The 27,725-nt window shown below is 42.0% G+C and overlaps 1 protein-coding gene across 1 annotated transcript; it reads right to left on the bottom strand.

The window, feature by feature from the left end:
• STAMBP (STAM binding protein) lies at positions 1-27,478 on the bottom strand (the record flags this gene model as incomplete). Its single annotated transcript, XM_084234601.1, has 10 exons — positions 27,428-27,478; positions 25,401-25,617; positions 15,119-15,194; positions 14,155-14,250; positions 12,208-12,574; positions 8,870-8,994; positions 7,911-8,048; positions 2,307-2,419; positions 1,652-1,751; positions 1-57 (listed from the first exon to the last, which is right to left on the bottom strand). The coding sequence occupies exons 2-10, from the start codon at positions 25,601-25,603 to the stop codon at positions 1-3; spliced, it is 1,275 nt and encodes a 424-aa protein (XP_084090727.1). The 5' UTR covers positions 25,604-25,617; positions 27,428-27,478.
• Positions 27,479-27,725: the final 247 nt, after the last annotated feature.

The raw sequence follows: 27,725 nt of genomic DNA on the forward strand, positions 1-27,725 counted from the left end.
TCATCGGAGGTCTGTGATGGTCACTGCTCTTTCCACGACAGTCACGTGGCTGCAGCTCTGCAACAGAAAAAAAAAGAAAGTGAAAGTCCTGGAAAATTCCACAGTCTTTTAAAAAAACTCCTTATAGGGCCTCCCTGCTGGAGCAAGGGGTTAAGTCTCAGCACTATGAAGCTATCCACGGCCACAGCAGCTCAATCCCACATGGCACAGCAGACCTCTCCTGTCTCTCACCCGCTGCTCCCCTCGGCAGTGTATTTCAGTAGATCTGCCTGTTCTGCCCTGCACTGCGTCTCTGGTGAATCCTCTTACCCCCTGCACCTCTGGGTTACACCCTAAATCATAAATTAAAATAAAACACAACTCCTTGATTAAAATGTTCATTCTGGGGGGGAAAAAAAGCTCATTCTGGCTAGTAGTTCCCAGCTTGGAAGCCGGGCTGCTACTTAAATGGCATTATGGTTTGGGGCCTGGGACTCATTACTTCCAAAAATTACTACCTGTAGCCTGAAGCTACATCAGCCTATATAGCTTTATTTTTCAAATGTATTATATCCTAGCATGATTCATAAAATATACATTTATTTAAAAGAATTGCTGCATTCATTACAGCTTTTGGGGTTATTATGTCAACCAGATAATAAAGTACACCTTCTCTCACATGGAAATGCTCACTCTGGGCATGAAAAGGAATCTTTATCACTGAAAACCTGGGCATTTGGGGGGAATTGTGCATTCTCTGTTTCAACATACTGGCACTTAGACATTTATTACATTCCAATGAAGACTAACTTGAACAGATCTGTCAGAAAGTTCTTTCTCAAACTCAGCAGAAAATTGTTACTCCCTGAGCCTGAGTTTTAATTCTGGAGAGCCTCATGAAATATACCCCATTCCCTTGTATGCAGCAATCCTTAAAGTCAGTTCTCAGATTGTCTCTGATTCTCGGATTTCTCTTCTAATTCTTAAATTTCTCTTCTAAACATCCCTAGTTCCTTTTATGTGACAAGATTCTGAGTCCTTTTTCCATGAAGCCTCCTCCCCCTGCCGTACAAAAAAACCTCCATGGCCAGCATCAGATTACATTAGATTTAAGGGGCACACTGAGACATACTGATCTTATCAGTCACTGAAACTTTTTTATTCACAAAATACAACTTAGGGGAAAAAACAACTTCTTAAGGTCATAAAATCTTTATTATCTAAGCAAAATTCAAGAATCAAATATATTTTATCTAAAGTGAAATCTTTGAATTCAAACCTCTTGTTGAAGCACAGGCTTGGCAAACTGAAGTTGATGAAGAAAACCAACATTTAATAACCCAGCTACTGCACATTAACTCATTTAATTCTCTCAATAACCCTAAAAATAGATATTATTGCTTACATTTTTTTAATTATCAACCCCATTTACAGATGAGAATGCTGAGGCTTAGTATGGTTAAATAGTCTGAACAAAGCATAGACATTAAATGGCAAGGCTAAGACTTAAATCCATTCCTATCCCATACTGCTTCCCATATATATCCTTATTAGGAAGATTTGAAAAGGTAACTGACAAGTTTCATCTTCTATGTGGACATGGCACCTCCTCAGTTCTGACTGTCCTCCTGGCTTAAGACACAGCCCTGATTTCTTCTACACAGATACATACACAGAACAGAGGTGGATCCTTGCTGTGTGGATGAAATCCTTTCTGGCGACAGGAAGAAATCTCCTCTAGTCCATGGTCAGTTAGTTTAAAGAACCCAGTTCTGAAATAAGAAAAGGTAGGCCTAGAATCAAGCAAAGATATCCCCCTACCAACCCCCAACACACACACACACACACACACCAGGGCAGAGCTCATTCTGAGACAGCTTCAAAAGTATGCTGGTTCATAGGCTCCTCTTGGTGAATGAATCAGATTAGAGAGAATCATTAGAGAATGACTCACCATTGCCACACTAGTTTTGCTGGGAGGATTCATAGTAAATATCAGGATTTGGAATGAAAAAGAATACTCTGAGATAATCTACTTAATTTTGAAAGTCTCTAACCTGTCACCAACTTACAGAAATTCCTACTGCTTCAAGTCAAACATTTCAAATTTCTTATGTCCCATCCTTAGAGAAGCATCTAAGTCATGGCTTAGATATATTTCTGAATAAGCACAGGATATGGTGCCTAAATGGAAGACTTATGCAACAGCCAATTAAGACCAGCAATTTATATATTTTATAGAGAGCCGGAGGATTGAGACCTTTTCCTTTGACACGCCTCCCCCACTTTCTCCTTGTAACCCTTAGAACCACTTGCCATGTACTTACTCCTGGAACTTGGGGGAGCAAACAATAGCTATAGACTCTGGCAACATCATCTGGTAGGAGCAGTGAGTGTGCAGGTCAACACTGGAGAGAAAGGCAGTCTGAGTGGGATGAGTCTGAGAAGAGAAAGAAAGTCAGCGACCCCTTTATAAGGGATCACAGTCGTCCTGGCCCACGAAGGGAGACAGAGCCAAATAGCATTCAATAGCTAGTCACAACCTCCTTTTCAAATACAAAACCAGTTTTAGCCATGTGGAGTAAGCCAGAAGTTCACAATAACCAGTGAACTTCCCTTCCAGTATTTTAACAAGTATAGTTTAACATGAGTATATGAAGTCTTATAATTTCTAACTGACCAAGACATTTTGACTCCTCACAAGCTGTCTTTTTTTTTTTTTTTTATAGAGGCATGTTTTTATTTATTTATTTATTATATTTGTTTGTTTGTTTATACATGCACTGGGTACAGTCAGAAGCGTGGGAGGGTGAGAGAATTCACCAGAGCCAGAGTGGGGAGCAGAGCAGGCAGAAGGACTGAAGTACACTGCTGAGGGGAGCAGCGGGTGGCAGGAGAGGTCTGCGCACCATGTGGGATCCTCCTCCGGTGGCCGGGGAGCAGCCGGGGATCGAACCGGCGCCGCAGAGGCCGCGGGCAGCTTCGCAACCCAGCACTCAACCGCTGCGCCACCGGGGAGGCCCCTCACAAGCTGTCTTTATACAATGGGGAGTCACCCATTCTGGTATAGGTGGTACCTGCTGATGGTATAATACTTCAGCATGGTAGAAGTCAAGGACTTAACAAATGACAGTTATATGAATGACTTTTCTTGCTGACAGAGGTGTTAAAATGTCAACCATGAGGGGGGCCTCCCCTGGTGGCACAGCAGTTGAGCACTGGGTTGCGAGGCTGCCTGCAGCCTCTGCAGTGCCAGTTCGATCCCTGGCCACCGGCGAGGGTCCCACAAAAAAAAAAAAAAGTCAACCATGAGGGGCCTCCCTGGTGGTGAAGGGGTTAAGTCGCAGCACTATGAAGCTATCTGTAGCCACTGCAGATGGAACAGTAGACCTCTCCTGTTTGCCCGCTGCTCCCCTCAGCAGTGTATTTTAGTCAACTCACCTGTTCTGTTCCCCACTCTTGTCTCTGGTGAATCCTCTCACCCCTGCCCCCGCACCACTGGCCTGTACCCGGTTCTTGTATGCATAAATAAATAAATCTTTAAAAAAATAAATAAAATGTGAACCATGAGTCTGGAGCTCTATAGCAAAAAGTTTACCAGCAAAAGGTTAAAGCTGTCCTATAGTAAAGCATGTCACCCGAAGATATAAGAAGCAGAGGCTGACTGGGATTTCAGTGGGCAGTTAAATCTCACAAAGGACCCTGTTTTGCTTGGGAAATGCTGAAGATACTTAAATTTGAGGGTAAACAACTAAAGCATCATCTAAATGTGCATTCAGCTTACCTAGTTTGTTTCCAATTATTCTATGTTTTATTGAGCACATTATTTGTATACAAATGTGCAAAACTATGTAATGACTCATGTTCATTTTAAAGGGGGTATGATCTTAGGTAACATGAACATAAAACAAATAACCCAAACCTAAAACAAAAGACCTCCAACCTCACTGACAGAAATGCACAGAAAATATATAAATAAGTATACTTGACTAGTGTTTTTAAACCTGCTATACAAAAAAAAAAAAAAAAGAAAGAAAGAAAGAAATAAAGCTCCTGAGGAGTTTGTCAAAAGCACAGGGTCTTGGGCCTCCCAGGTGGCGCAGTGGTTGAGCGCTGGGTTGCGAAGCTGCCAGCAGCTTCTGCAGTGCCGGTTTGATTCCCGGCTGCTCCCCGGCCATCGGAGGAGAGTCCCACATGGCGCGCAAACATCTGCCGCCCGCTGCTCCCCTCAGCAGTGTACCTCAGTCCTTCTGCCTGCTCTGCTCCCCGCTCTGGCTCGTGAATTCTCTCACCCTCCTGCGCTTCTGACTGTACCCAGTGCTTGTATAAATAAATAAATAAATCTTTAAAAAAAAAAAAAAAAAAAAAAAAAGCACAGGGTCTTGTGGCCCAGTCCCAGAAATAGCAGTCTAGAGAAGGAGTTTTCTTTTTCTTCTTTTTTAAGCTGATTAACTGATTATGTGCAGTTTCATCTGCGAAGCACCCCTCTATAAATGCTGTGACCAGCTCACTTGGGGAGAGATCTGTTACACAGGGACACATCAGCCAAGTGTTGGAAGCACATACATGCACAGGTCCTCAGGGGCCATGTAGGAACCCGGATGACATTTTGAGAAAAAGAGTTTCTGCTTGTTCATAATATGATCCTATAGGCTACCAGGGAGTAAAGGTTTGTACAAACACTTTTCACCTCATGGTTCTGCTGAGAATTCCAACTAGGAAGAGAAGAGGCCTAACACAAATCCATCAAGGCCTCTGATCTCAGGTTGGGTTAGCTAGAAAAACTTAACAGAGAGACACACAGCAGGAGATCAATAAATAATTGTTAAAGTGAATAAAAAAATTCCCTTGAGCCTCTGCTCCCTTATAACTACTGTACAGAACATCTTCCCCTTTCCTTCTCAGTTGAGTTTTTTAAAAGAATGGTTATGTCCACTGTGTCCATCATGCTGGGGAGACAGGAAGGTTATTTTTATGAAGAGAAAGCGATATACTAAGGGAGTGAAAAGGAGCAAGGAGAGTGAATGCTGAAGGCAGCCTGGGCACCTGGACAGGAGCAGAGTGGTCACAGGAAACATGCTGTAGAAAGAATTAATCTGTTTGTATTCTCTTGCTAATTTTATGATCTGAGCAAACTTTATGATCTGCTTTTTTTTTTTTCTTTCAGCTAAGACACAATAGGGGTGATTTATTGTACATTATTACATTCAGTCATAACTAAGAACAGAACTAGTCCAGAATGTCACAGGTCCAGGTCGAGGGGATAGAGCATTTGACTGCAGGTCCAGTTTGTAGAATCAAAAAGGACTGTTTTGGTGTCAGCAAGGTAGATCTCTCAAAGGTGGTCACAGCGATCTGATGGTGATGAATGCCTAAATCTATCGAGACAACTTCTAGATAGAACACAGCCTAACAATCTGTACCAGCGCTCCAGGCCTCCAGCTTTCCTTATTTCTGCTCCTGTGGGTTCCATGGGTGCATAGTTCTCAGTTTACTTGGACCTCTGCCTCATCTTTCTTCTTTTGTGCTTGAGCATATGCATTTGCTTTTTCAAAACCAGGCAAAATGAACTACTGAGTTTAGGGATGCCTGATAGCAAAACTATAAAGAATGAAAAGGAATTCCAGAAAAGTTAGGAAAGGGACTGCCTGTACCTGGGAGGACGTGAGATTGGGCAAGAGTGTGGTGGTGTGGGGGAAGCATGCTTCTGGTAAGGTTCTGTTTCTTGACTATGTTCTGTGTACATGTAGAAATTTGCTTAATGATTCATTAAGAGTACTTTTAGTTTATGTACTTTCTTATGTATGTCATATTTCAAATATAAAGGTTTTGAGAAAACAAAATCAAAACAAAACATACGTTCAAGCCTCTCATACTAAATAGTCAAGCAAACATTCTCTCAATGCAGCTACTCCTTAAGCCACCACCCATTCCTTTCCTTTCCTGTAGAGCTAGGCTCTTCAAAGGGTTAGTATACATTTAACTATATCACAATCTCTAACCCCACTATTTCTTAAATCCTTATAATGTACTCTTACCACTACAACTCCTCAATCAAGGTCATCAATGACCTCATCAAATCCAACAGGCTAGTTCAAGTTATCACTTCAGAGCTCTCTCCAATGTGTGGCATGGTTAACATCCTGAAATTTCTTCTTAAAACCTTCCTCTTCCATTGGCTTCTATGCCTTACACTATCCTCTTCTTTCTCTGATATCTCTGCTTCATTACTGACTATGCTCTCCTAGGTAGCCTGCTCGCCAAGCTACTGGTAAATCTCTTCTTGCTTTCCTCTCTCGCTCAGTTCCAAAGCTTCCAGGGTAAGCTCAATGCAGAGGACTCCCCAATCTCTTTCTTACAATAACCTTGCTTCCAAGATCCAGCCATATTTCCAACTGCCTAATAACTACCTCACTGATTTAATGTCCCACCAGTACCTTAAATTCAACATGCTCAGACCCGAGCACACCTTTGCCTCTCTTCCAAAGGAAGTTCTCCCTGGAGTCTGTTTCTATTCATGAGATGATTACTGACATCCCCATGAGTCAGGCCCTAAATCTCTAAGTCATCACTGACTTTTACTCATCTTCTTCTCTTATTTACTTTCCCATATTTGTCTTATTCCCAGATGCATTGCCATCGCCCTAACTCTCTTAAGCATTAGATTTTATAACTACCCTAATGTCTTAAGTGGTCTCCCTGGCTCAACCCTATCTTAAATCTATCTCTAGGGTAAATTTTCTGAAGTATGACTTTGATCATGTCACTGTTCTATTACAATAACCCTTAGGAGATCTCCAATTACTAAAAAGCAGAACTATTCTGCCTGTCTACCCAAGATCCTCCAGAACACGGCTCAAAAGCTTATCGACCACTATTTCCTGATATGAACCATAAACCCCAGGAAATTGGACTACTCAAGCCTCCAGGAACATAGTCCACCTATCCCAAAGTTGTACCCTCCAGATGGGACTTTCCCTTGGCCCATTTTGTCCAAATGATAGCAAATCATACTAACTGTGAGCCTTCTCTCCTCTGAATCCCACAGTTTGTACCTCTAAAGCGTTTGCATGTTTCGCCTCATGTGAAGGGTTACTACTTGTCTACTTGCCCAATCCCCCTTATGACACTAAAATCATATTTTATCCAAATTTGTATCTCTTGGCAGATAAAGGACACATTTTATATCCCCATATATTACAATGGGAGCTATACAATAAAAGACAAGTATTTATCTATAATTGCTCTGAAAAAAGTCACATGGGACTGCCTCATAGGTCAATACTTCCCAAATTCTAACATACAAATATGTGTCACCTTCCCAAACCAGAAATGAGCTGACCTCTTTGTAGGTAACCCTGTCACACAACATGAAAAGCAGCTTGGTCTATCAGTGAGGGATTGAAGAATAGAAATAATCTTCAGGAATGGAATTATATTTTACCTAAATATTAGCAGAAAATTGCAATAAGATATGCAGATTCTTGAAAATCACCTATATTAGCCACCCTTTGGTTTGAATTAAGGAGTATCCTGCTTTAATAAAGGCCAAATGCAAGGATCTTAATGTCTGTGGTTCATTTAAAATACTTTGATTTATATTCCTTTTAGGCACAGTTTCTATAACAATGTCCACATATAATCTAGGCCAGCATCCCATCACTATTCATATTCATAGGGAAATTGGGACTTTAGGGAAACAGGTTTGTTTTTATTTAAAAAAAAAAAGCACTAAGTACTTCTCAGATATCAATACTGGAATACAAGGAGTCAAATAGGCTAGGCAAGTCAAGCATGCATTCAATGGTGGGAAAAACAATTATGGAAATAATCTGGATACAATTCACTTTGCCAAGAGACAGAAAGAGCATTGAGTTGAACACATCATGAGAGAAGAGGAGGCTAGTCCTCTGAGAGCTTGAATTGCTTACATGAATCCAACCCAATGTGATGAGGCCCTGCTGATCCTGTATGAGAAAAAGTTCTTCTTCATTTTCGGTGTTGCAATAGTCAGATCCAGCACTTTGCTTGGGGACGAGAACGTGGGTAATGGTAAATTCATTCCTCATCTGTCAAAGAAGAAAACAGCTTGTGATAATTCCCTGGCACTTATGCAACCGCACTCTATCTTGGTAGTGGAAATTTAAAACACCTATACAATTGGAGGCCCTTCCCACTCCAAGGGATTACTGAGTCATCTGCTGCTCCCAGAGTCCCTCACCTCAGTGGTTCCCAACCTTGGCTGCTCACGCAGACTGCCTAGGGCACAATACAAAGCAGTAGATGCCCACAGCCCTGTGGGAATTTCCTGCTACAGCCAATTTGGTTCTTGAGAACTTCCAGATATACCATTTGTTTTCCCCTGCTCTTGCGGAAAGTAATTTCCCTCTCGCTGTTTCTCTAAGTTATTTTCATCCTTTTAGTAACGGCTTCTATAAATGTCTCCAGTCAAAGATCTTTCCTTCTCAAAATTCCTAGTACTCATATTGTACCTATTATTTTGCATGCTATTTATTTCTTGGTGTATATCTCTCATTTTTCGCAAATGCTTTGATATATGTTTTGTGGGTACATGCAACATGCCTTACATATTTTATGGTCCCAGGTCCTACTCATAAAGCAGGTGTTCAAAAAAGGATATACAGGGAATGACTGGCTTTTCCCTCCAAATTAAGAATTAGGTATTTCTTACTACTAGCATCCAATCAATCAATTCAATCTAAGGCACTCTGAAAAAATCAAATAAAGGGTTTCCAAATTTAAAATGACACTAGTTCCTTCTGTAGAGGGATCTGGACAGAGTAACTGAATCTGGAATTCTTCTCTGAGCATCATCGGAGACCAAAAGGGGAAGAAATGGTGTCAGCTCAGGAAAGAGTTTGAGTTTTACCAGTTTTCCACAGAGAATTCCACAGGTCTCCACTCCCCGGGCAGTGTTGGCACTGGCTAACTGGAGAAACTGAGGGCAGAGCCTTTCAGGTACAACCACGTGACGCAGCCCATCAATTGTAGGAACTACAATGAAGAAGGGAAAAGTCTAAGGCCATTTGGGAAGGAGCCTCCCCAAATAGACCTCAGAGTTGGCTGTGCTGAGAGAGCAATGCCAAATCACAGGGGTCCCCCCAACTTCAGGCAGTGAATGGGGATCTCACTCTAATGGCAGAACAAAAAGGATGGAAGTCTCCTCTCCAACCTCTGGCCATAGCAATCGGTGTACATTCTTTTAAGAATAGAACAAGGATTAATCATTGAAGTTAAGACAAGACTAAACAACTACTTAAAAGAAAGTTTCTAAGTTACTCAATAGTTCTCTGTCCCAATCTAATACAAAGGGGGCCTCCCTGGTGGTGCAAGGGGTTAAGACACAACCTATCAAGCTATTCACAGCCACTACAGCCAGCCAGGGAGCTGCCCAAATGGCACAGTAGACCTCCTGACTCGCCCCCTGCTCCCCTCAGCAGTGTATTTCAGTCAATCCACCTGTTCTGTTCCCCCCACTGTCTCTGGTGAATCCTCTCACCCCCCACATCTCTGGCCTGTATCCCAGTTCTTGAATGCATAAATAAATCAATCTTTAAAAAAAATCTAATACAAAGTACTAAAATATAACCTCCTCTTTTAACTGAACTTTTACTTCTTCTATTTCTTTTATCTCAGATAAGAATTTCAGAAAGTATGACTTTCAAAAAAATACACTGGTATATATTCTAGGTAGCAGAGAATAATATGGGTAACTATTTCTGAACCTACTCATTTATAATAAAGTTAAGATGCCAAACAAAACAACAAAAAACATATTCTGGGTCTCAAAAACAGCATGCATGAACAAAGTAGCTCATGAGTCAGCTTCAGATTGCCAAGAACAGACTAGTCCTTGAACACTAGGGAGAAACCTGATGAGAGTGCCAACAGGCTGACATTAGTGTGGATCTTTCAGAGTTACATTTTCATGGGGAAAAAAAAAGTGAGAGGGGATTTTCTGCTTCTGCACACCTGGCAGCAAGATCTGAACTGCTGTGGAGGTAACAAAGTCACAGGAGGAATGATGTGGACTTGCAGCCTGATGACAGCATCTGAGGATTCTGAGTTAAGGTTTGGCACAGACCTTTCCTCCTAATTCAATAATCACTTACAGAACATATACTAACTAGACAGTGGGCTCAGCCCATTGGGAACACAAAAATGAGTAAGACTCAAGCCCTAACCTACAGGAAATTAAACTTTAGTTATTATCAAGTGACTACACTATCAAGTAAATTATCTCAACTGTATTTTAGATACTAAGAGCTCTGGGAGTCTTAAGGAGATGAGAATCAATCTGACAAAAGAAAGAGGGGTCTGGAAAATTTCCAAGAAAAGCAGGGAAGGCTGAGATAGAGAAAGAAGAATTTTGGTCCAGGACAAATTTTAACAAAGCTCTTTGGGTAAGCTAGTCCTGGGACTGTATTGGGAACATGAGAGGCCAATTTGACCAGAAGATAGACTATTTAAGAAGGAACAGTACTGAGAGACAAGTCAAGTACAGGTGGAAAAAATCCTAAGGGTCAGGCTTCAGAGTCCAGGACCTTTGCCACTCTTACATTGTTTTTTCATGTGGATCCTCTGCAAAGCTGACTACCTTTAATGACAACTTGAAAACCCATTCCTATACCCCAAACTCCCCACCAAAAAAAACCCCAACCTATTTTAATGATGAAGGTATACTCATCATTATCGCTGCTATTACTGTTTTCTCAGATAACCATTTATGGGCGAGAGGAGGAAACATTGTCAATAGTTTTTATGGCTATGGTGAATTATCACTAACTATATATAGCTTTATCTTTTTTAAATATGTATTTTTGACATGGTTGTTCATTTTTATTTATTTATTTTATTTTTATATAAAGATTTATTTATTTATACAAGAACCGGGGTACAGGCCAGATGCGTGGGAGGGTGAGAGGAGTCATCAGAGAGAGAGCGGGGAACAGAACAGGCAGACTAATGAAATACACTGCTGAGGAGAGCAGAGGGCGAGACTGGAGAGGTCTGCTGCGCCATGTGGGACCCTCTCCGGCCGGCCAGGATCAAACCCACACTGCAGAGGCTGTGGACAGCTTCACAGCGCTGCACTCAACCGCCTGCGCCACCAAGGGAGGCCCTCATTGTTCACTTTTAAATAATGTTTGCCCCCCCCTTCCCCCACTCCCCCCAGGTGTAGTCCCCATAGATTTTTTTTTTTAAGATTTATTTATTTATTTATACAAGGGCTGGGATATAGGCCAGAGGTGCTGTGGGTGAGAGAATTCACCAGAGACAGAGTGGGGAATAGAACATTCAGATCAACCAAAGTTCACTGCTGAGGGGAGCAGCAGGTGAGCCAGGAGAGGTTTGCTGTGCCATGTGGGTTGCTCCCTGGCCAGCTGGGAATTGAACCCATGCTGCAGACAGCTTTACAGGCTGTATCTTAACCCCGTGCACCACTAGAGAGGTCCCCCACAGATCTTAATTAAGCATCTTCCAGATTAGGAATGCTTTCAGGGCAAGCACAATTCACAGCTCCTTTTAAATATTTTTAAAAAGTGAATTGTTGAATTGCAATGTGGTATTATAAATTTCAAATTTCCTTTACAAAGGAAGACCTTTATAAAAGCAGTATCTAATTCACTGAACACTTTAAATGTCTGTATAACCCTTAAAAGCTGGGGGCAGGCCTCCCTGGTGGAGCAAGGGATTAAGTCTCAGCACTATGAAGCTATCCACAGCCACTGCAGCACGATTTCGATGCCCAGCCAGGGAGCTACCCACATGGTACAACAGACCTCTCCTGTCTTGCCCGCTGCTCCCTCAGCAGTATATTTTAGTCAATCTGCCTGTTCTGTTCCCCACTCTGTCTCTGGTGTATCCTCTCACTTCCCACACCTCCAGCCTGTACCCCAGTTCTTGTATGCATAAATAAAGAAATCTTTAAAAAAAAATAAAAGCTGGGGGGGGGGTCTCAGTTTCAGGTTATAATTAGCATTTCAGAACACTGGCCTGGTCTCAGGTAACTTATATGGTTAAGTATAGGTCACTTTCACAACATAGCCTGTGTGAGAGAACAGAGTGGCAATACTAATCAAATGGGTTTCCTTGACCATTGCCCAATGGGTAGGATCATGGTGGCAATCTTAAGTTGAATCCCCCAGAAAGACACTCTGTTGGGCTGCAGGTGAGATGGGAGGGAACAGAAGCAAATGGACTTACTACTTTCTGAGTTGCTCAATGCTCCAGGTTTCAAGGACCTGTCCACCACAGGTGGCTTGACAGGCCTTACAGTTGTATTATTATCTGAAGGCTGTATGGATGAGGCATGTACCATGGGGAATGCCTCTGGGGAGGGTTTCTCCAAGTCAGGCACCAGTGGGCCACCTAGGCCAGGATCCACCTTCCCAAACTCCTGTACAATTTTCAGTCGCTCTTTTTCTAGCTCCTGGTTCCTAATCATCTCCTCGAAGGCATGGAACTGTTCCTGCTCCAACTGCTGCTGCTTTTGTTGGGCTATCCTCTGTTTTTCCTTTTCCAGCTCCTGTTGGATGGCCATGTTCCGGGCAAATTCTTCTGCTTCCTTCTTCTACAAAGAAAGAATAGGAGTTAGGCCAACACATGACACTCATGTGACTTCATGCCTCAATGGAACATGGTTTTTCTTTTCTTTTTTTTTTTTTAAGATTTATTTATTTATACAAGGGTATAGGCCAGATATGAGGGAGGGTGAGAGGATTCACCAGAGACAGAGCGGGGAACAGAACAGGTAGATTGAAGAAATACACTGCTGAGGGGAGCAGCAGGCGAGACAGGAGAGGTCTGTCACACCATGTGGGTATCTCCGTGGCCGGTGGGGATCAAACTGGCACTGCAGAGGCTGCGGACAGCTTCACAGCGCTGCGCCCTGCCAGAGAGGCCCAGAACAAGGTTTTTCAGCAGGGATATCTTCCAAAATTTACTTGTGCTCTGAACTGATTGCCCAAAACTGAATCCATGATGTCCTGGGTAGCTCTATACCCATGGGATATTGAACAGGTATAAGGTGCTATGTTGCCACCTTATACTTGTTCTGCAAAGACTGGCAAAGTCCCAATCCTCTCACACCATCCCCATGACACTAACACATTTCTTTACTGAAATCCTGCTGCAATGTATTATTTGTACGTTATATAATACATGTTTTTATTCTCTGTGCCATGTATAATCTGTATCCCAAGTAAGGCCATAAAACAGAACCAAATCCAAACTATACCTTATATGTTGGGGATCTTTATTGCATTTTAACCAAAATGAAGACTTTAACATTTTTCTGGTGATCAGTTCAATAGAGTGACATTTCAAACTACTGACTATCAAGTAATAACCTTTATTAAGATTTTCCCTCACTCAGTGCTTTAGAAATATATACTTCATAGTTCACCCTCTCTTGTCTTTCAACATTAGGGTCCAGAACAGAACTTAGCAGACAGCCACAAACCAGTGGAAGAATCTGTAGTGTATTTCACATCTGATGCAGACTATCACTAGTACTTTGGGAGTTTTCCCATGTTTCAGATTCTTCCAACAAGACACCACTTAAAACCAGCTAGAGAAAAAATCCAATTGTCATAAACAGACATAATCTGTTTCATTGTTCTGATGTTATTGTTCTACATATAATAGCAATAGATTTTTCTGTCCCTTAAGTCATCCTCCAGGACAAGCGGGCTAAATCTGTGTTGGAATTTTCTATATAAACAACTATGTTCTACTTTGAATTTCTGGACTTTGTGTGGTAAAAATTCACATAAAATAGTGAAATGTCATATTGCAATTCCAAGGCACAGTCTAAGAAACTAAAAATAATCTCAGGCCTCCCTGGTGGTGCAGGGGTTAAAGACAGTGCTATTGCCAGCCACTGCAGCATGAGTTCAATCCCTGGTAGGCCAGGGAGCTACCCACATGGCGCAGCAGACCTCTCCTGACTCGCCCACTGCTCCCCTTTGCAGTGTATTTCAGTCAATTCGCCTGTTCTGTTCCCCCCACTCTGTCTCTGGTAAATCCTCTCACCCTCCGCACTTCTGGCTTACACACCAGTTCTTGCATGCATAAATAAATAAATCTTTCTTTAAAAAAAAATAAAAATAAATAATCTCTCCTTTTTTTTTTAAACTGTTGTCTACTCACCTTTTCTTCATTATATTCTGCATATTCTTTGGTATATCGTTTTAACAGTTCTGCCTTTAGCTCTTCTGCTTTGGGAAATGCAATCTCCTTTAATTTCTGAGACCCAAAACAAAAAACTGAGAATTAGAATAAGTGTCAGCTAATAAGTAGAGAAGTAAAAAGACTTCAATCAAGTTGGTCATGAAGACAATGTTTCCAAAATTGATTTAAAATACCCCTTATAGGGCCTCCCACTGAGTTCCATCCCTGGCCACTCCACACTGAGTTCCATCCCTGGCCAGTAACCCACATGGCACAGCAGACCTCTCCTGTGTCACCCACTGCTTCCCGTATTTCAGCAAATCTGCCTGTTCAGAGTGCTCTGCACTCTGTCTCTGGTGAATCCTCTCATCCCCCACCCCCACACCTCTGGCTTACACCCCAGTCCTTCTACACAGAAAAAACAAAACAAAACAAACAAACAGGGGCCTCCCCAGTGGCGCAGCGGTTGAGCGCTGGCTTGCGAAGCTGCCCGCAGCCTCTGCAGTGCCGGTTCAATCCCCGGCTGCTTCCCGGCCACCGGAGGAGGGTCCCACATGGCGCGCAGACCTCTCCTGCCGCCCGCTGCTCCCCTCAGCAGTGTACTTCGGTCCTTCTGCCTGCTCTGCTCCCCGCTCTGGCTCTGGTGAATTCTCTCACCCTCCCGCGCTTCTGACTGTACCCAGTGCATGTATAAACAAGAAAACAAACAAACAAACAAACAAATAAATAACATGCCTCTATTTAAAAAAATAAATAAATAAATAATAAACAAAAAACAAACAAAAAAACAAAACCCCCTACTATACCACACCTACTCTGTAATGGGTCCTGTAAAAAGGCCTGTCTCCTACTGCTTGGGTGTACACACCACTACTTTTACCTTTAAGTCAGTTTGTGCTTCTCTGAAGCTCTCAGATAGGCAACAGTGAAAATGAAGACCCACCTTTACTGTGTCTTTCTTTTCTGGAATGACAGCAGATTTGTAATCTCGATGCTTTGGTAGTTTCTCAATAAAGAGCCTAAGAGAACAGATCAAAATGATAATGCAAAGAAAATTTCCAAAAAAGACTCTGAAATAATGCAACTCTCTTAAACTGCCACACCTGTGTACTGGGTTTCTGTACTTGCAGGGAGAGGTAACAGACAAAGTGGGAAGATCATGTTTCCCACCCATCCTTTTCCCTGTAAAGAACAAAAGAGTATATCCTTCACCTCCCAAATCAGGTGTGCAGCAGTAAGCACCAGATTCCTAAAACAAAAAAGATGGGTGGGAAAATGCCTATTCTGTGCCCAGAAATGTACTTCCAAAGAGATTCTTTTTTAAATTATTTATTGAGGTATCATTGGTTTTCAATACTATATGGGACTTAGAAGACTAGGTTCACACCTCTTCAGATCTGTTACCACACAACACATACCACTAAAGTACCCACAGTCCTCCACCATAGACCATTGGGCCCCCACTCTCATTGTTCCCACCCTACCTCCCTTCTAGTAGCCTCAATTCTTCAGTCATAATTCTGGGTTTGTTTTGGTTTAGCTTTGTCTGTTTCTTTGTTTTGTTTCTCTATACTCCACACTCCATGTATGAACATATAATCCAGTGTTTGTCTTTCTTCTTCTAATGCATTTCACTAAGCATAATCCCCTCTAGTTCCATCCATGTTGTTGCAACTGGCAAGATATCATCTCTCTTTACAGCTGAGTAGTATTCTATTGTCTTTATATACCACACCTTGTTTATCTCCTCATCTGTTGTTGGGTGCTTAGGTTGTTTCCATAACCTGGTATTATAAATAACACTCCATGAACACAGGAATGCATAGTCTGTCAAATTAAGAGTTTTTGCATTCTTTGGATAAATACCAAGGAGTGGAACTGCTGCATGATATAACTATTTTAAATATTTTCTGGTTGTGATGTGATAGATTTTCAAAGGAAAGGTCCTAGTCACAAAACTCTCCAGAGAAGAGTTCGGGGACCAAGTGCAAGAGGCTAAGAGAAAAGTCATGTTTCCTTACTACCCCTAGAACCAGTGTAACTTTGGATTATTTTTCCCCTGTGGGAATCATGTTCCTTCAAAGGAAAATATTCTGTACATCATACCAAACATTGAGATGCTAAGATAGTGCATACATTGTATATGTAGAATACATGCTGGTTACATGTATAATGTGCATTATGATCTTTGATGAAAAGTTCTTAGAGAAATATATGATAGATTTTTCTCTTTCAGTTCTTGTTCTTGGTTGTAAAGCCCAGAGGGAAACATAAACTGAATCAATTCATAGACTTCTAACATTTATGATTATCTGAGGGAACAGTGAAAACAAACAGGAATTCAGTAACTTGTCACAGTCCAAAGTGACAGAATCAGATTTTCAATGCCAGGAGACTGGCTTAAGAGTCTACTTTTTAAGCCACTATACCATACTACCTCCACATGGCTCCTGGAATGTGTAGAATTGTTGGAGGATTCTGAACAAAGATGTTTTTTAACAGAATTAAGTGGCAATAAATAAATTGAGGGTAGCTTGCCAACAGTCCGAAAATACTATACTGTAGTTGGGATAAACTAACTCTTTGCTACTTTCTGTCCATGGGTATGAGTAAATGGAGCAGAAAGCCCAGCACGGGGAAAAGAGGGCACTGTCCACCAAAACAAACCCTTTGTAGATGAGCCCTTCTCCTTTACTTCCATACTAGGTACATGAAAATTTCATTTCAATCCAATTTGACAAGGCCCCTGGGGCACAGATAAATTCTAAAGTCAAAGTGATTGTAGGGCCTCCCTGGTGGCACAAGGGGTTAAGACGCAACCTATGAAGCTATCCACAGTCACTGCAGCAGGAGTTCGATCCCTGGCCAGGGCGGTGACCCACATGGCGCAGCAGACCTCTCCTGGCTCGCCCGCTACTTCCCTCAGCAGTGTATTTCAGTCAGTCTGCCTGTTCTGTCTCCACTCTGTCTCTGGTGAATCCTCTCATCCCCCACACCGCTGGCCTGTACCCCAGTTCTTATATGCATAAATAAATCTTTAAAAAAAAAACCACCCACAAAACAGGGCCTCCCTGGTGGCACAAGGGGTTAAGCACCGCATTATTAAGCAACTGCAGCCTCTGCAGCACGAGTTCGATCCCCGGCTGGCCAGGGAGCAACCCACATGGCAAAGCAGACCTCTCCTGTCACCTGCTGCTTCCCTCAGCAGTGTGTTTCAGTCAATCTGCCTGTTCTGTTACAACTCTGTCTCTGGTGAGTCCTCTCACACCCCACATTTCTGGGCTGTACCCCAGCTCTTGTATGCATAAATAAATAAATCTTTAACCAAAAAAACCAAAGTGATTCTAAAAATCTTCCCTTTGGGCTCATGAAAAAGATAAAAAAAAGCTTCCTTTAAGTCTGTATTTAAAACAAGTACAGTGGGCCTTCCCTGGTGGTGCAGGTGGTTGAACACGGCACTGTGAAGCTGTCCAGAGCCTCTGCAGTGCTGGTTCGATCCCCGGTAGCTGCGAAGCAACCCACATGGCGCAGCAGACCTCTCCTGCCTCGCCTGCTGCTCCCCTCAGCAGTGTCTTTGGTCTGTCTGCCTGTTCTGCTCCCTGCTCTGTCTCTGGTGAAGCTTCTCACCCTCCCGCGCATCTGGCCTGTACCCCAGTTCTTGTATAAATAAATAAATAAATAAATAAATCTTTTAAAATAAATAAAAGAAGTACAGATTCACTTCTTTAACCATAAAGTCCTGAAGAGAATATTAAGATAAATAAGACATAGTTCTTGTGAACAAGAGACTTATAAAGCAGAAGCTGTCTCATGCTGGCTCTAAAAACCACAGTACATGTTTCAGTAGGCTGATGTGTTTTGTACTGAAGCATTAATCACTCAAGAAAATATCATGTCATATAAACACCACACTTTGTTTGCTTCTGCTTTCAACCTATATAAAGTCCCTGAGGCCAGAGAGTTCTATGTCTCATGCTTCTTTGAATACTCCTTGAAAGCCTTACTATTCCTTGTATAAAGGGGCACTCAATAAAATGTCTTGAAACCTTTGGATGAGCTGAGTTAAAAAAATGACAAAGCAAAAAAAGTTTATCGAATTGGCTAATTTATACAAAAGTAAAAACGTAAATATTTTGCTTACTCGCATATAAAAAACCAAAACAAGCATATATGGAAATTAATAAAAGTAAAGGGTAGAGAAAATAGGGTAGATGAGACAAGAATGGGAGTGTAACTTTTTGCCAGATACCCTTTTAAATTATTTAGACTTTACTAGAATAGAATCTAGTTTATAAGAAAAGATACAACTTCCAGACCTGTACATGAATACCTTTCCCTTGCTTCAGCAACTTTGGTCAATTCTCTGCATGGGGACACATGGAAAAAAGGGTCTTCTAAAAGCAGAGAATGGGTAACATAACCCCTTGCCCATACGTGTGGTGGTTCAAAGTGAGGCACTGGAGTCACCTGGTTGGGCTCAAATCCCAGTTTGGTCATTGACTAACTGTGTGAGCTGGGGCAAGTAATTTCATCGTATCTTCCCCACCCCCTGTAACAGGGTGGTCCCCAGGAAAGGGGGAGGTTCCCTGCCCCACCCAAGGGAGGGTGGAGCTGAGCAGGAAGAGGAGAAGCTGCAGAAGAGACTGAGGAAGGAGCAGGATGGAGCCAGAAGGAGACCTGGAGGAGGCGCATGGAGCCTAGAGACATGTGAAGAAACTGCGCTTGTCTTTTGGTCATGGACTAGGTGACACAGATGTGGGTGAGACCCGTGGGGAGGTGACAATGGCAGCTTTTATCTTGATGTTGATTTTGCTCCTTTCCTTCCGGGCTTGTCTGGTTGTTTCTGGCCCTTTTCTGTGGGTCCCCACTGGAAGATGCTTTAGACTTGTGGCAGGCTTTGGGGCCTTGCTCTGGGCCAGTCCCATTTGGATGGACTTTTACCCACGAGGGGATGGGTAACTTTGGGTGCTTCATTTAGAAACTAGATTCTTTGCCTTACCTGTATTGTTTCCTAATTAAAGTTCCTTCCCATTAAAGTCTCCTATGTTTTGTGTTGATGCAGCGGATGGCAGAACCCATTTAGAATAGGCAGGTTTGCGGGGCTTGGGCTGCCCCTCTCCCTGTCCTATAACACCCCCAGTATCTTTATATATGTATAAATATAAATATCTTTATATATGTATAAATATATAAATTATATATATAAATTTATATATAAATACATACATATAAATTATATGTATGTATTTATATATAAATTTATATATATAATTTATACATATATAAAAATTTATATATGTATAAATTATATATAATAAGACCTAATAGGGCTACTGGGATGCTAAAAGAGATTTAAAAAGTAATAATAAAGAGCTAGCACAGAGCTTAGCGCATAGCCAGCATCTGTTACATGATTAAGATTTTTTGTTACTAACGAATAAACAAAAAAATGTGAGCAAGAAGAGATAAAGATACTAACATCAGAGCTAGAAACATTATAGGTATAGAATAGCTGTGGCCCAGATGTATACTGTTCTCTGAGGTTATATCTAGTTACACACAGTCTGGAGAGAAATGCACCAAAGCAAACAAAGGTTCACTGGCAAAAACAACCTAACAGAATAATGGAAGGAAAAAAAGGAAATACAAGAAAAGCAAATACAAAAAGTGAATAAATATATGAAATGGTGCTCAACTGTACTTAAAATGAAAGAAACTAAATTAAGATGAGATACCATTTTCTTTTATCAGATTAGCAAAGACTTGAAGGTTGATTATAACCCCTAGGCAAGGGTGCAGGAAGATGCGTATTCAATGCGCTCTTAAAAGGACTGTAAATTGAGAATTCTTTTTTCCTTAGGGGGAGGGAGGAAGGTAGGAGACAACTACTCAAAATTTAAAACATGGTTATTCTCTAAACTCACAATTTCCACCTCTAGGAATTTAACCTAGAGATCATCACACAACAGTACAGAGATAAATGTATGAGACTACTCAATATAGCATTTTTCATAAAAGTAGGAAAAACTGAAAACCTAAATGTCCATCAACAGGGGATTATTCAATAACTTATGGTATACCCAAATGTGGAAACAACATACTCATTCACTCAGCAAATATTTACTGAGCATGTACTATGGGGTCCAGCATTGTTCTAAAGGCTGGGGTCAAAAAATTCCGCTCCTCTCCAACCCTCCCCGGAGTGTATATTACAATGGAGGAACAGAAAAATCAACAAAACAAAAAACATGTAGGCCCTCGAGGTGCTAGGAAAAGGTAATTAAAAGGGAAGAGAGAGGTTGAAATTTTAGATAGGGCGGCTTTAGGAAGGCATCCCTGAGAAGGTAGTATCTGAGAAAGGACTGGAAGAAAGTGAGCCATAAAGAGATTTGGAAGACTGTTCCAGGCAGAAGAAATAGCAGAATGAGGCAGAATGAGATGGATCGGTATGTCCTGACATAGAAAGATAAGACTGTTAAGAAAGCAAGTTGTAAAATGGAATTTATTATATGATCTCATTCATGCTTTAAGGAAAAAAGATAAATAGGGAATAAATATTTCTTTGTACAATGAAAAAGCAGTGATTATCTCTGGGATGCAACATCTCAGTTTAATGTCTTCCTTTCCATATAGGTCAGAAAAAATGGTTTTAATCAAGAAGAAATATTAATTTTGTGTACTAGAAATAACTAATTCCAAAATTCAAGCAGAAATTCTACAACATGTGGGCCTCCCCGGTGGAGCAGCGGTTGAGCGCTGGGTTGCGAAGCTGCCCACAGCCTCCGCAGCAGTTCGATCCCTGGCTGCTCCCCGGCCACCGGAGGAGGGTCCCGCATGGCGCGCAGACCTCTCCTGCCGCCCGCTGCTCCGCTCAGCAGTGTACTTCGGTCCTTCTGCCTGCTCTGCTCCCTGCTCTGGCTCTGGTGAATTCTCTCACCCTCCCACGCTTCTGACTGTACCCAGTGCTTATATAATAAATAAATAAAATAAATCTTTAAAAAAAAAAAAAAAAGAAATTCTACAACATGGATGTATTAAGGAATGTCATTTCATTTCTCCCAATCTTAAAAGTTAATCAGCAGAGCAAGCATGATCACAGATAAAAACAACCTTTAAATCCCAACCTCAGAGGTAAACATTTTCAACACAGGTGACAGTGCAGCTTCAGAAAGGAAGCCTACATTGTAGGAGGCTCCCACAGCAGGCAGGAATTGCCTACTTACTCTTACTCCCTTCTATGTAGCTACTCAATGACCATAAAAAGCTGTAAAAGAATCCACTGCCTGGATTATTGTCCGTGCTCATCATGAAAATATGTACTGATTTAATATGCTAAAGATCCTTCCTGTACACTGGGGTCTGCAAAAGGCAAAGCATTCCTACTTTGGAGGGGGGAATATGCGTGAGATCACGGAGATGCCTGAACTGCTCCCAGAAAAAGGACTTGCCCTTTAAAACCCTCTATTCAAGTAGCCTCAAAAGGTCATTTGGGTACACCAATGACTTTCTTGATGAGGGGGCAGGGAAGGCAGAAGAATGGTGGGGGAGATGCCTGCCCTCCCCCTTCCTCACTCCTCAGTGGTACTAACTGCCAAAGTGAACCACCCATTCTGACAGGAATATATACCAAGAAAAATGTGGTATAAACAGACTGATTAACACTTATCTAGAACTTTTTTGAAAATTCTAGGTTTTGTCAGTTCACAGAATCAGAATCATCCCCCTATTTAATCCCTTTTCAATACCATTCTTCCCACTCAGTAAATGGACCAGTGCATCCTAAGTTATATTAGGCAGAAACCTAAGGTGAACCTTTATACCATATTCTTTCCCATTCTATATCTGTTGAGTCTTGTAGACTTTACCTCCAAAATACCACATCCATCTGCTTCTTTCTAGGCTGCCATAGTCTTTCAAGACACCAGCCGCCCTCCTGGACTGTTTAAGTTTCCTAATTAATCCCCTGCCTTTTCTTAAGACTCCCTCTACCATTTACCACACAGTAGCCAAAATTTGTATTTTTAAACTATAAGAGTAGGTCAAAACCTGACTTAAAACTAGCATTTTATCTACTGCTCTCAAGCTTTCATGATAAAATATAAGCTTCATGACTTGGTCCCTCTGCCTTTCTGATCTCATCTGCAGTCATTCTCCCTCCTCTCTTGTTACACTCTAAACCCAATGATCTTCCTCCATCAGAACACAGGAGGGTCTTTCCTAGTTAAAAGTTTCTGAGTGTAATTACATCTGTTTTTTTTTTTAAGGTTTATTTTTTTAATCATATAAGAACGGGGCTACAGGCCAGAGGTGTGTGTGTGAGAGGATTCTCCAGAAACAGAGTGGGGAGCAGAACAGGCAGACTGACGGAAATACACTGCTGAGGGGAGCAGCAGGCGAGGCAGGAGAGGTCTGCTGCACCATGTGGGTGTCTCCCTGGCCGGGGATCAAACTCGTGCTTCAGTGGCTGCGGATTGCTTCATAGGTTGTGTCTTAACCCCTTGCACCACCAGGGAGGCCCTAATTACATCTGTTTTAAATGCTCAGCCCTTTGCTCTTGAAATGACCAAATCTATTTGTATCATTCGAATCTCAGTTTAAATCTTATCTTCTCAAGCAGACCTTTCCTGACCACTCCATTTATTAGATACCCTTCGTTATTCTCTGTCACAGCACTCTCTTTGGTCCTTTCATAGTGCTTTTCTCATTTTGTGACTTTATCTTTATTTTCTAACCTATTTATTTATCTTCTCCCAAAACTAGAAAGATATATCAGTAAGGGCAGGAGCCATTTTACTCCCTATGGATCCAAGACCTACAGCAGGGTCAAGCAGATAGTAGGTATACACAAAGTACATTTGGTGAATGAATACTGTCCTTGCCCTCACAGCACTTTCTATGATGGACAGGACCTAGAAGACCCTTCAGAAGTTCCCTGGTAGAATGATTCCATGATTCTACTTACCTCTGTCAACCATGAGTCCCCAAAGAAACTGTGCCCCTGGGTCTCATTCTGGGAGAATGAACCACAAGATTACTACAAATAATACTACTATTTCTACCAGAAACAGATTATCTGAAGAGAATAGCCAAAGAAACATTTCAGGACAATAAATAGTCTGCCTCCTGTGCCTGGTAATAAACCTAACAGCAAAAGGGTGAAAAGGTATTTATAATTCTAAAAAACAATCAACACTAAGGCCATATGACTGTATGATGGCATGGAAGGACTTGCAAGATCCTTCCAGGAACAACTGCTATTTCTAAACTTAAACAAACAAAACAACCTAGCAGTCCCTTTTCTCCACCCTCTAGTCATAACGTAAATCCTAGACAGTCCACGCTTACAACTACTTTCCTTATAGCATTGGTGCTCAACCAGGTACAACTCTACCCTCAGAGAACATTAGATAACATCAGAGACATTTTTGGTTGTCCCAACCGGAGAAGATGTTCCTGGCATCTACTGGGTAGAGAAAAGGATGCTGCAAAACATCCTACAATGTGCTCCCGCTGCTCCCCTCAGCAGTGTGCTTCAGTCAGTCTGCCTGCTCTGTTCCCCACTGTCTCTGGTGAATCCTCTCACCCCCGCATCTCTGGCTTGTACTCCAGCTCTTGTATGCATAAATAAATAAATAAATCTTAAAAAAAGGGGGGGGCTCTTTGGTGGCACAACGGGTGAAGTACCACACTATGAAGCAATCCGCAGCCTCTGCAGCACGAGTTCGATCCCCGGCCAGCCAGGGAGCAACCCAGATGGTGCAGCGGACCTCTCCTGACTTGCCCGCTGCTCCTCTCCGCAGCATGCTTCAGTCAGTCTGCCTGTTCTGTTCTCCACTGTCTCTGGTGAATCCTCTCACCTCCCGCATCTTTGGCCTGTACCCCAGCTCTTTTATGCATAAATAAATAAATCATTTTTTTAAAAAAAAAAAGTTCTACAATGCAAGGACAGTGCCCACAACAAAGAATTATCCCAAAATGTCAATGACACCAAGGCTGATAAATCCTGCTTCAGAGTAGCTTATGATCAAAAATGTAATGTTATAAAACTGATATGCATAAATCATCTCTGAAAGGACATATAACAGGCACTGTCCTTGGGAAGGGAAACTGAGAGCTTGGGGGAAAAGAAGAATGGTAGGAGATTTAGTTTTTAAATATGTATATCCTTTGGTGCCTTCTGAGTTCTGTACCATGTGTTACCTCAAAAAACAATAAAAATAGTCAGTATAACTCAAGACTATTATCTCAAAAGACTATTTTTAACTTATAGAACATTACCAAATGGAAAGCAAAAACAATGGGACCTATCATATAGAATGAATCCTGAATTAAGAATTAGAAAATCTGGTGTTGTCACTCCACACTGTGGAACAAAGCATATGACCAAACCCTGAGCTTGTTCCCCATATGCAGGGTGGGATGATGGTATGCCCTATTCAACGCACACGAAACTGTGAAGAGCCAATGACACAATGCAGGGAAAATACCTTACAAACTATTAAGAGACACAAAATTCACTGAAATTATTTTTTCTACTAAAAGGCCCTGGTATTATGAAAGAAAAAGACTAGAAGTTATAGACTAGAACCCCCTTAAGATTATCCTCTTGCTAAATCATTTCCTTACTCATCATTTTACTGTCACTGGGGCATTAGAAGTTGTTTCTGGTTAACTGAGTTGAAATCTTCTACCCTAAAATGCTAAGCAACTCAAAGGAAAACTTTTATTATGATGAGCCACAGAAAATGTGGGAGGTTAATACTTATTTGATGATTTCCTGATGATGGTAAAGGTTAAGAAGAAAAAGCTTTTCTCTGAATCACTCAATTTGCTACAAGGTAAGTAGAGGTGAGGACTATTGGCTCTGCTAAACCTCAACAATAATCTTATGATTGGCTGCCATAACAGAGAGAAGACAGGAAAAACATTCACCAATACAAAACAGTTTAACCACCAATTCTTTTATATAACAGCTGGGCCATGTGGGCACAGGCCAAAGAGCTAGGTCTCTTACTCATGAAATTACTGAGTCATGAGAATAACACTTTTAGTACTCATGCTTTGAGTGGCAAGGACAGTCAACATGTAGGAACTGGGAACAAAAATGATTAATGCTAATGATGTAAAGTTCTCTAAGCAATTCTGAGCAAAGAAAATGAGCACAAGAGCAGAATGAGTGAGGCATCAGTCACAGGAAAAGAAAAAGGCAAGTGGAGGTGTCTTACGTGATATACTTGTTATAGAGGATGAAGGCATGTTCAATGTTGCCTTCCTCGGAGTAAATGGATGCCATGCGGATGATCTCCATCCCAGAGCGGAAGTACCGACGGGGTGGAATATCTTCGTTTACCTCCACTGCGCTACCCATGAGGGAGAGAGCCCTCACCCGGTCTTCGGGTGGGAGGCTCACATCTCCATGGTCAGTCATCAGGCCCAAAAGTTCTGAGACAGGAAAAAGAAAAAAGATGGCATCAACACCATGCCATAACCCCAGCACATACACGAAAGTTGAGACCCTTAAAGAAGTCCACATCACAACGATGAAAGAATTGGCACTCAAAAACCCATAATCCTTTTACCATAATTAGGTGGTACAAGGAATTTTTACCCTTCATGCCAACCATCCCCTATCATTAGGTGTCCCTGCCCTGAGCACTATAGAGGGAGGAACTGCATTTTATGTTTTTATATCATGATTACTCCTGGCAACCTCTTCCATCTACCCTATACCTGCAGAGAATACTGGATGAATTTCGTGACTCTTAGCAGATCAAACTCTTCAGGTTTGATAATTTTTATTTAATTTAACAATAACTGATGTTTTTCTGTGTTGTACTCTTTCATATTTGAGCACAAAGTTAGTTAGGGGAACTAACTTTGATCCAGGACTGACAGCTCATAATCCTAATTTTGCTCTAAAACACCAGTCAATCTACATCATCTCATGACAAGGAATTTAGATCTTGAAAACAAGTTACTCAAAATTTTATCTTCCAGACTAAGCACTCTTTGAACAAAAGGGGTCAAAGACAACTTGGAATGCAAAAAAAATTAATACTACAATCTTAACAGATAGTCACTGTTAGAATCAGATTCGAACTTTCAGTCAAGTATCACTCTACATCATCTCAAAAAAGAATTGGGTATTCGAAACACAACCTAACCGTATCTTAAGAATACACAATTTAGGAATTCATTCCAGGCCTGTATCAACTGATCCCAGTTTGTCTTTTTTTTAAAAAAAAATTTTTTTACATAATTCTTACATCATTTTTCATTTTTGCACAATGTATGCATTTTCATTTTGGTTATATTCCCCATACAATTGCACCCCCCCTTATTTTGACCCTAATCCTTCCTCTCCCCGACCACCCCCCCCCCACCATTTTGTCATTTCAATCTTAAACCTTACTCATTCCCAACAGAGATCTTTTACTTCAGTCAGTATTTTGTTCTGCCCAGAAATTCCCACATTTCCATTTCACTTGTGTTTTTCTGCTTTCCACTCCCTCCCTCCCTTGAATACAGTCTTCTCTTGGCCAATACTCTCTCCCGGTCAGTTTCTCCAGTTTCCTCTCTAAAATAATACAAAAGCTGTGAGGACTACCACGGACGCAGAGGTATCCATTCCATCTTCCAAAAGCCTTTTGGGCTCAGAAAGCAAGGAGCAAAATTAAACCTCCCTAAGTATTATCTAATTGGTAAACTCAGTCAGAGCCCATGAAAGCTAACTGAAGCAGAGGATGCTTATTGCACGTCAGCACCTCTCCCGGACTTTCCAGAAGGTCTTTGGGGTCAAGAATGGTACCCCACCCGTGGCCAGCAAGCGGTGCCCGGGACTACAGGGTTAACCAACACTCCAAGGAGGAGATGCAGAGCCCACAAACAACGGGGGAAAGTGGCGTAAAGACTGAGGGGAGACCAGGAGACGAAAGGAAGCAGCAGGAACAAGCTGAGGGATATATACAGTGAAAGGAACTTTGTGACAACTGCTCGATGCCCCTTTCTTTAAGGCACTCTAGCCAAATACGTAACAGCGAAATCATTCAGGGTTTTCGGGTCTTTCCAGTGAGGTAGGCGGGGAAGCGCCGGGCCCAGCTGAGGGCCGGAGCCGTCTGGGCCTCACGCGGCGGGCCCGGCAGGGGCGCGGGGGAGGAAGGGCTGCGGGCTCACTCACGGCGGCCGCATCCCTCAGAGTCCGGCCAAGCTCAGCGGCCCCGCCGCCCACCACTTTCCCGGGACCCTACCCCACCTTTTCCCGCGGACGACTCTCGAAGCTTCCGGAAACGTCACATCCGACGCCCGCCCCGCCCTCTCTCGGAGTCTGTCACTTACAGTCCCATGAATTCAAGGTACTGGCTAGGGAGCTGGTGGGCGGGGCTAACACCAGCACCTGCGGAAAAACCGACCAATGAGGAGAGAGCTTGACGGCGGACATCTTGGTAAGGGAAAATCAGCCGGAAAGGAGGAATCAAGTGGTTAAAGGAACCAGTGACCCAGCTAACTTGTTTTTAGGTGTGGTTTTTGTTTTTGTTTTGAGGCGGGGGCGT

The sequence above is a fragment of the Talpa europaea genome, assembly GCF_964194135.1.
Source record: "Talpa europaea genome assembly, chromosome: 6".
NCBI lineage: Eukaryota > Metazoa > Chordata > Mammalia > Eulipotyphla > Talpidae > Talpa > Talpa europaea.